The 10,397-nt window shown below is 44.4% G+C and overlaps 1 protein-coding gene across 1 annotated transcript in view; it reads left to right on the top strand.

Annotated features, from left to right (window-relative positions):
* Positions 1-220: 220 nt before the first annotated feature.
* LOC147429257 (gamma-glutamylcyclotransferase 2-1-like) overlaps positions 221-10,397 on the top strand; it is a 33,249-nt gene continuing 23,072 nt past the window's right edge. Inside the window, exons 1-5 of the mRNA XM_086495381.1 lie at positions 221-403; positions 611-730; positions 841-917; positions 1,115-1,168; positions 1,246-1,302. Coding sequence (XP_086351507.1) covers positions 622-730; positions 841-917; positions 1,115-1,168; positions 1,246-1,302 — 297 coding nt within the window. The 5' untranslated portion in view covers positions 221-403; positions 611-621. The remainder of the gene's footprint in view (positions 404-610; positions 731-840; positions 918-1,114; positions 1,169-1,245; positions 1,303-10,397) is intronic.

Below are 10,397 nucleotides of genomic sequence, written 5' to 3'. Positions count from 1 at the left end.
GGTCCAAAGTCTTATGGAGTTCATTTTGCGTTTACGTCGAGCTCACATGCCTCACATATTGAGTAGTTGTGACATGCCTCTGATCCTAGTTGATATGTTCACTTTGGGTTTGCGTGGAGCTCACATCGAGTTCACAACTTCACATGTTCCCGAGTTCATACCTAGTCCACGCCAAGTTACCCTCCGCCCGAGTACGATTTTGTTGGATGCTCAATGAAACGCTCCTTGGCGCCCATTATTGTTTCTCTCTCTCTTTTGCTGGTGTGGGTCGAGGTCTCTTCGCTGCGCGGGTGTGCGGGGGCTACTGCTGCCAGGAGCCCCCTTCGCTCACGCTGTGGGAGGCCGACTCCCTTTTGTTCTCGACTCTCTTCCCCCCCTTTCCATTCTTCCTCTTGCAAGTCAGGTATATGGTTTCGTAACTGTGGAATGCTGGTCAATTTGGGCTCTGCAACTGACATGCTTGTGGCGAACAAATGCAAATCACTTGTTTTTTCTTTCTCTAATAGCAATTTTGTTAGATTCCTTGCCCAGCGATTTGTTTCTCTCTGAGCACATATTTTTTGAGTTATTTAGGATTATCAGATTTTAAGCTCTTGCTTGGTATTTCCAGCTTTGGTGAAGATGGTCCTATGGATCTTTGGCTACGCATCTCTCATATGGAAAGCTGGTTTTGAATATGATGATCGAGTTATAGGGTTTATCAAGGGTTACAAACGGTCCTTTCACCTCGGTATGTTTTATCTTCGGTAGTTGTTTCTACGAACAATATCTTTCTTGCTGTTTGCTTTTGATTTTATACCTCTTATTTATCTATCACTTAGTCTTTGTTCTCATATACAGCTTGCTTTGAGCATCGGGGTACTGTAGAATTGCCAGCTAGAGTGGCCACTTTGGAGCCCGATGAAGAGGCCATATGTGTAAGTTCTATACTATATATTGCATGGTAAGATTTTAACAGAAATTTGGAGAGTCGATTGTAAGAATAGGTTTTATGCGTGCGTAGATGCCTGAACTTGTCTCCTGGTGAGGTGTCCGTTGTTTCTTGTTAGTGTGTTTTTTTAATAGTAATTTATTCCCTTGGATTCACATTTTTTGTGATCTGACGATGGTGCAGTGGGGGGCAGCTTATTGTATCAAGGATGCGGAAGCAGCCAGAAGAGCATTGGCGGTAAATTCCATCAATATATCCACACATTCTATCTATGGTAACAATTACATTTTGCATAATCCATCTCTTTGGTGCAGTATTTGCATGTGCGAGAGTGCGAGTACGATACGATCAAGACGGTAGAATTGTTTACGGTATAATTTTCTTTCCATTTGACTCTATATGAGAATTCAACAAAAGGTATAATCATCTTTATGGTGCTCAAGGGGTGATTGCTTAAATGAGGCGATTTTAAAAAAAAAGAAACTCTTTTAGTTTAAGAGCAACTTATTATTATGAGTGGAATTGCCCAAGTTTTGAAAGAAAGAAAGAAGATTTTATTAGAGGCTCGTAGAGACCAAAGAGAACTAGCCTATGAGACAATCACGTGCAGATATCAGTGTCATCCTGGTGTCCTAGTGTACAATCAACAACAACAGAGGAGTCTCCACCATGATGTAGTTGTGCTAGAGATTGTGGAGATGATGAGCATGAAAGTGATATGTGTTGGAGACATGAGTTCTACATGGAGTGTTACTTATTACTCCTTGTGGAGCTCAATGCATATCTATACGCTTAGAATAGTTTGTCATCATGAAAAATGCAAGCCTAGTTAACTCCATCGTGTGGTGATGGGAGGGTCTAGTTGCTATTTGTTTAGGAGCCCTTTGTAAAGAGGCACATATCTCCACACGATCAGTAGTCCTTTGTTGCCACTGAGCTTGGCTATGCCATGACATAATCCACTGTGATGGCTCCTTGTCTGTGTGGAAAGCATTTAAAACCTTCCGCAACGGGAAATTTCTATAGGCCATTCAAAATGGACGATAGTTTCACTGGGAGGGACATCATCCTCTATTTTGAGACACATCAAGGTGTAGAGATCCATGAATGAAAAAATGCAAGCCTAGTCAACTCCATCGTGTGGTGATGGGAGGGTGTAGCTGTATGTATAGGAGCCCTTTCTAAAGAGGCACATATCTCAACACGATTAGTAGTCCATTGTTGCCACTCAACGGTGAAAAAAGCACGTGTGTGGGCATGGCTTGGGGGGTCGGGAAGAGACGGCTATCCAAGAACTGTGTACAGAGATGACGCGTACAGCCCAGGCCTCTGTAGAAGTATTGGCAGGAGGGGGGGAGTGCTCTTGAAAGAGTCGCCATGTCTCATCCGAGTCCTGACTCGAATAGTTGATATAGATCTTGCTCTAGTTGAGCCAAAAATGCCCTCTTCTTCCGCCGCACTAGGTGTCGAGAGGCAATCTGTGACTGTCTATGAGTGATGTCTCCCAAAAGCACCTCCCTCTAAAGCTTGGCTCTCATCTCGCGGCACTCCTCATCATACCAACCGTTTTGGGGCATGCTCCCAGAACGTCGTCTCTGCTCAGGTTGGGTGTGTGGGTATGCCTCTGTTGTTGCATCATGCAATGTTTGTGTCAGTATAGTAGTAAGCTCCTCCAGAGGTCGCCTTGGCTCCTTAGTGCACATGCGTCTGGAGATCCCATCTATGTAGACAGAGTCTGTCTCCCGTGTAAAGGTTTAGTGAGTAGGGGTTGCTATCTATGATATGTATGTTACGCTAAACTGGAAAGCGATGGTCATCGACACAAGGGCATGATCTACTGCCAGTCTGCCACACCAACAGGTCTAGGTCCAACTGTGAGGTCCTGGATACTAGAGATAAAGCTCGGCTATGCCATGACATAATCCACTCTGCTGGCTCCATGTTTGCGTGGAAAGCATTTAAAACCTACCGCAATGGGAAATGTCTGATCCATGTGTAGTCCCCATGTCTATCAAGTGCCGTCCATACTCAATATGCTCCACATCCTGTGATATTCTAGATAAGCCCATCTCTGCACATCGAGCTCCCTCAGCATCTCCTCTGAAGTATCATAAAATACTGTCTGGTGATGGGCAGTCCTAGCATTGAAGTCCCCCAGGATGATAGTGTCACCATTCCTAGAGAACTCCCATATGTCCTCTAGGTGGTGCATATACTGACGTACTCGGAGGAAAGTAGCAAATAGCAATGTAGAGGTATCTGCCTATCTCTGCCCTTAGTCTCACCCATATGTACCTAGACTGCTTATCCCTGCGGGCTATATGTATCAATGGTTGCAACTCCTCCTTGAATAAGACTGCCACTCACTCCCCCTGAGCCTCGTCCTCTATAATTTGATCAAGTTTCCTGTTTGCAAGCTCTCCCATTTGTATCCGTTGACATGTGGCATAGCTTGCCCAAGGGCCTAATGTGTCTCAGAATAGAAGATGATGTCCCTCCCAGTGAAACTATCCTCAAAAGCACCCACATCAAGGCGTAGAGATCCATTACAATTCCAAGTAGCAACTTTGAGTGTGGTCCCATAGGTTTCGCGTCGTCATGCGGAGCGCCTCTCCATAATAACGACTCGTCCATCTCTATAGAAGGCCAATTTCCCTTTCTCTCGGGCTGTCCTTATCTCAGGCATAACATCTTGTATGTGAGCAAGCTGTGAGTGTGAGGTCGTCCCCAAGGAATATCCCCGTCTTCTTTAGTGTAGGATGTAACAAACTTGGACAGCCCAAGTCAAGATTCTACCGCGACACAATAGAGATTCACTTCAAAACAGTTAACAAAGACGACCCGGCCCGGTGTAGTTCCGTGCCAAGAGGTATTGCCCCCAAAGACTTGCGTCCCTTCGGTATTTCTTTTTATATTAATCTATGTGCAAAGTACAAAGAGAGCCCGCTGGTGCTCTCTTAGACTTGTCACAAAGTGACTACGGACAACAGAAACCCTAATTTCTGCCAGAAACCCTAAAATTCCTGCAAACCCTAATTTTTGCCAAAAACCCTAATTTTTGGAAATCACGGAGGTGATTTTTTTTTTTGTTTTGGTTGAAATTTTGAGCGACGCAAATCTCTGCTTTTTGCTATGATTTGGGAGAAAGAGAGAGAAAAGAGAACTTGCTTTTTACTGGCTCTCATTGAGAGAGAGAGAATCTGCTTTTGGGGCTGTGCTTTTGGGCATCCCTTGTAACCTTTAAATAAGTGGTGAGGGTCTCACTTCTCAGAGCATCTGGACGTAGAGTCTGAGAGTGAATCCCGACCCACTCTCTTGTACTTTGAACTGATTAATATAAAAAGAAATACCGAAAGGGACGCCAGTCTTTGGGGCCAATATCTCTAGGCACGGAACTCCGCCGGCCCCAGTGCAAATCTATTGTGAACTGTGAATTGTTTTGAAGTGGTTATTTGGTGCTGTCGCGGTTGATTCTTGACTTGGAGTGTCCAAGTTTGTTACAGTGGTATCAGAGCACGGCCGATTTCTTTTCCGCGGCACCTATGGCTTCACGCAAGGATCGGTCGACTCCCTCTGCATCTGGAGATGCGGGCAGGGATCACAACGAAGATTCCGGCAGAGAGTATGGCCCGCCTCGGCCTACTCAGGCAGAGCGACGAGAGATGGAGTGTCGCCATTTGATCGGTGATGCAACGAAGATGATGCTCAATTTTGCGAAGGATCCAAAATTTGCAAAGTATGTGAGCGAGACTTCTTTTCAAGAAGTGCATGAGCAGTGGCAGAAAACCACTATATCCACTCTCAAGAAACCTTCTGCTCACAAGAAATATTCAGAGAAGGAATTAGAAGAGGTGGTTGATGCACGGATTGCTGAGCTTTTTGACGCGCAAAAAACACGGCAAGAAGCAGAAGACAAGCACTGACTTCCCCGGATATTTGGGTCGTCAGTCAACTTTTGATAAGGCAAAGAAACAGAAGAAGCATGTTCGATTTGAAGGAGTACCCAATTCTTCTTCTTCTTCTGACAGTTCTTCTAGCTCTTCAGATTCGAGCAAAGAAGACAGAAAAGGTAAAAACCGAAGCAAGAAACAAAGCTTTGGAAAGGGCAAGAAAAAGGCAAAGAAGGCTAAATCTCGCCCAGAGCTTGACAATTCTACTGAGGACTCGTCTACAGACAGCTTAGATTCTGATGATGGAAACTTCTATGCGAACAAGAAGAATTTTTACAAAGCCAACCAGTATGACTTTCTCGAAGATAAAAGCAAGAAAGTTCGAGAGTTTAAGGAAGGTGGCCACTCGATCAAGTTTGATACTTTTTCAGGATACTCAGATGCTTCGAAGACTGTCTTTTATATAGCAGTTTGACATCATTTTCGCGGGAGGATGCTATTCAGAGCACTCCAAGATTCGGAGAGCTTCCTCTTACCTTAAGGGGAATGCTCGTACTTGGTGGTCCACGCTTCTTTTAAACAAGACTGCGCCAGTTAAATGGCTGAAATTTAAAAAGCTTTTTATTTCTTCTTGGTTGACGCAAGAATATGAACGAGATATACGAGCTGCTTGGAACCATCTTCGGATGACCAAGAAAGAAACAATCAATGCTTATTGTGAAAGATTGTGGAGCTCTTTTCTACCCGCCTCTTCATTCAAGAAGATCTCATTCAAAGAACAGATTGAGCGGTTCACCTTGGGTCTACCTACAGAGATCCGAGATCACTGCTTGGAACAAGCGTCAACTTCTATTCAGGAGTTGATGAGTCATGCGAAGCGGGGCTTTGCCATTCACTTTGGCAGTCTGACCTACCCCACAGATGAGGCCATGACACAACGAGCCGAGACACAACGTGCCGAACAGACTTCTGGGACTGAAAGTAGAAAGAAAAAGAGCAACCCAGAGAAAAAAGATGCACGACCCAAGCTTACTCCTGAGGAGAGAGCTCGCTTCATCAGAAAGGGGAAGTGCTTTGGATGCGGGGAACATGGATATATCTCCGCGAAGTGCCCTAAAAAGGCACAAAAAGAACATAATGATAAAGACGACGACATGCCTGAGAGTTCGAGAGCAGCTAAGGAACGTGGCAGAAAAGGCAAATAGAAAAGCAGAATTGATACCACATGGCGTGGGACCTGCACTGAATCTAATGAATGAAAGTACAAATTTTGCCGCTTTTGAGGCAAAGTGAAGGATCAGGAAGCTCTTTTGAAGGAGCCAAGGCCAACTTCTTTTCACTTGGAATTGGCGGCTCGATTTGGAAATTACGCCCGACAGACTGACGCCACAGGCGGAGGTAGTTCGATTGGCACCCATCCGGTAGTTCGATTGGCACTCGGATGGGATGTTGCCATTACACCGAGCATTGGCAAACTTTGTTTGCAATGACAGGGGTGTTCAGGGCACGCGAGTGACGTTCTACTTAGGATCCCTTGGTACCACAAGAACTACGCCGTGGTTGACTACCAAGCAGAGAAAGCGACTTTGATAAATGAAGGGCTTAGAGATTGTACTTGATGAACTTTAGTTTCTTACTCATTCTTTTGGGAGAGAACTGAACGATGGAAAAGGTTGAATATGTTTTGACCTAATCAAAAGAACGGCAAGATTTTTCTCCACACTCATGCCGATTGCTTATTAGAGGGCTTGAAGATCAAACCTTTGATCTGATACCTGGAAGCACGCCACCGAACCGGCCACCTTACCGTGTGAGCCGAGTACAGAATGAAGAGATTATGAACCCAGTGAAAGACCTCTTGGAAAAGGGTCTTGTCCAGCATAGTACTTCACTGTATTGCTCTCCACTGTTGTTGGATTTGAAGAAAGACGGATCTTGGAGAATGTGCATTGAGTATAGGGCTCTCAACAAAATCACCATCAAGAACAGATTTCCGATTCCTAGGATCGATGATATACTCGACAGGTTACAGGGATCCTCGTGCTTTAGCAGGATTGACTTGAAGAGTGGATATCATCAGATTCGAATCGCGCTGGGAGACGTCTACAAGACAGCCTTTCGGACGACTTTTGGGTTATTTGAGTTTTTGGTGATGCCTTTTGGCTTAACCAATGCTCTTGTGATATTTAACCGGATGATGGACGGAATTTTTCGAGAGTACAGGTTATTTGTTGACACTTTCTTTGATGATATCATTGGTTTCTTCAAGAATGAAGCAGAACACAGAGATCATATGCTTCAGAGATACATTTTTTTTTTGGGACACTTTGTCTCAGCAACAGGAGTGCAAATGGATCCGGCCAAGATAGACACTATCCGTGATTGGCCCGATTTGAAGAATGTCCATGAAGTTGAAAGCTTCTTGGAACTGTGTTCGTACTACAGACGGTTCATTCGAAAGTTTGCAGAGGTTGCTTCCCCTTTTCATATCTTGATACAAAAAGAAGTCCCTTTCTTGTGGGGATCCACAAAGGTGACTGCCTTTCAGACATTGAAAGAGAAATTGACTACAGGACCAGATTTGACTTTGCCGGACTTGCAAAAGTCATTTGAAGTATTTTGTGATGCTTATGGTCGTAGTCTGGGTGCGGTCTTGATGCAAGAAGGCCATGTCATTGCTTACGAGAGCCGATTGTTCTCTAGGCCGGAGATGACAGCACAGATTTATGAGAAAGAGCTTTTGGTGGTTATCCATGCTCTTACTCAGTGGCGGCATTACCTACTCCGAGTGGATTTTACTGTCTTTACAGACCATCAGAGTTTGCGCTACTTCTTGCCACAGAAGGAGCTTTCGGAAAAGTAGATGCGGTGGGCGAACATCTTGTCACAGTTTCACTTCCAGATTGTCCATGTGCAGGGACAGAAGAATGTGGTGGCAGATGCTTTGTCTCGGAAGCCGTTGGTTATGGCTGTTTCCGCGATACATCATAGGAGCTTCGAGGATATGGTCGATCAATATGCCACAGATACAGATTTTGCATATATTTTCACATGGATACGGGATGGTGAGACAATAGCTGGATATTCCCTTCGGGAAGGCTACTTGATGAGAAAGACTATGTTGTGCGTTACACAACGGTTGAGGAAAAAGGTTATGACTGAATATGCCACTGTCCACCTTTTACGGGTCACCGCGGCATTGCTACCACCATGAAGGGATAGAGAGATACTTCTTTTGGTCGAGACTCAAAAAGGATGTGGAAGAGTTTGTGCGCAGTATGCCAGAAGGTCAAGTTTGACAGGCATAAGGCACAGGAATTGTTATAGCCTTTACCCATATCCACCCACCCCCTGGGAAAATATTGAAATGGATTTCATTTTTGATCTCTCGAGAACACAGAATGATCACGATGATTTTCCGATTACATGGCACGTTTGAGACGATTGTCTCCGACAAAGGCCCCAGATTTATGAGTTTGTTTTGGAAGGCAATTTGGGAGAACATTGGCACGCAGTTGCAATTCTCGTCATCGTTCCACTTGCAGATTGACGGGCAATTTGAGATTGCCAATTTAGTGGTTTCAGATTTATTGAAGTCTTGTATCTCGGATCAAAAGACTCAATGGGAAAAGAACTTACCTTTGGTGGAATTTGACTACAATAATACGATACACTCTTCGACGGGGAAGACGCCATTTGAGATTGTTGAAAGTGCTGCGAAGGTTCCATCCTTCCTGAGTACGAAAGATTAGATATTTGAAGCGGATGAATATTCGCGAGATTTGGATACGGCTTTTGCCAAGGTTCGCGAGACTTTGTAGAAGTCTCAAGAACGACAGAAAAAGCCAACGGATCGCCATCGCCGCGACATGAAATTGAAGGAGGATGATTGGGTGCTCTTACGTTTTGAGAAGGTATGCCTACGAAAGAAAAATGGAAAGGAGATGCTTTTTCCAAAGCTTAGTATGCGATACTACGGACCTTTCCAGATAATTGAAAAGATAAATGATGTCTCCTTCCGATTGAAACTGCCAGATACTTGGAGGATCACAATGCATTGCATGTGAGTCTCTTGAAACCTTTTAAAGGTGATGTGCCTGATGATGGGGAGCCTGATGAGCAACCCGAAGTGGAAGAAAACGAGGAGATCCTTGTTCCTGAACAGATTTTGGCACATAAGGATACGAAGAAAGGTAAAGTCCGAAGGCGGTTCTTGGTTAAGTTCAAGAACTTTCTCGCATTTGATGCGAAGTGGATGGAGGAGGAGGACCTAGCAGATACTCCTCGGATTGTGAAACTTTACCTCGATGCTTTGGTTTAGCATAGTCTACTCCAAACGGAACCCAGAAATTTAGCTTGGCCGAAGATCTGGTGCAGTGGGATGCACAAGAGGGGAGTTACTTCGCTCCTTTGTCAACAGATGCCTTGATTTTGATACTAAAGTCACTGATGTCTCTTTGAGCTTCAGGGATACTGAGAGCTGACAGTATTCTACTGGATGACTTTATGAAATGGAATTCCTGATAATGATACTGATTTGTTCTTGACTTCTTTTGAGTGCAGGAATTGATAGACGAAATGACTGCAGCATTTTGGTCTGATTGATCTCGAATAGACATGGTTGCAATTGGGGTTAGTCAATCGGACATCGATGAGGTCCCGATTGGATCTAGATGTGATTGCTAGCTACATTGCCGATAAATCATGGTCTAAGATCCGAATGAATGTTGAATGTCATGTGATGTCTTGTAATGTCCTGTGATGTCGTGAGATGTGACTGTCGATTTTGTACATGTGCTAGATGTGTGTTCCTAGTACGTAGGTACTGACAGTCAGTGTCTGCTAAGACGGTTCATGGCTTTGTCGGTTTTGCAGGCGTAATCGCGGTCGATTACAATGCTTTCAAGAGGAGGGTATGTCACAAAGTGATGACGTGGCTACGGACAGTAGAAACCCTAATTTCTGCCAGAAATCCTAAAATTCCTGCAAACCCTAATTTTTGCCAAAAACCCTAATTTCCGGAAATTGCGGAGGTGATTTTTTTTTTTTTTTTTGGTGGAAATTTTGAGCGACGCAAATCTCTGCTTTTTGCCATGATTTGGAAGAAAGAGAGAAAAAAGAGAACTTGCTTTTTATTGGCTCTCATTGAGAGAGAGAGAGAATCTACTTTTGCTTTCAAGCTTTAAGGGCTCTACTTTTGGGCATCCCTTGTAACCTTTAACTAAGTGGTGAGAGTCTCACTTCTCAGAGCATCTGGACGCAGAGTCTGAGAGTGAATCCCGACCCACTCTCTTGTACTTCGAACTGATTAATATAAAAAGAAATACCGAAAGGGGCGCCAGTCTTTGGGGCCAATATCTCTAGGCACGAAACTCCGTCGGGCCCAGTGCAAATCTATTGTGATCTGTGAATTGTTTTGAAGTGGTTATTTGGTGCTGTCGCGGTTGATTCTTGACTTGGAGTGTCCAAGTCTGTTACAGACTGTGTCCAGATGCTCTCAGGAGTGAGCCCAAAGGCCACTTCTAAAGAATTTACAAGGGATGCTAAAAGTAGAGCCCCAACAGCTTCGCAAACTC

This window comes from Adiantum capillus-veneris, chromosome 22, assembly GCF_014529385.1.
Source record: "Adiantum capillus-veneris isolate H3 chromosome 22, ASM1452938v2, whole genome shotgun sequence".
NCBI classification, from domain to species: domain Eukaryota; kingdom Viridiplantae; phylum Streptophyta; class Polypodiopsida; order Polypodiales; family Pteridaceae; genus Adiantum; species Adiantum capillus-veneris.
The sequence above is the reverse complement of the archived record's forward strand: the minus strand, read 5'-3'. Positions and strand labels throughout refer to the sequence as shown.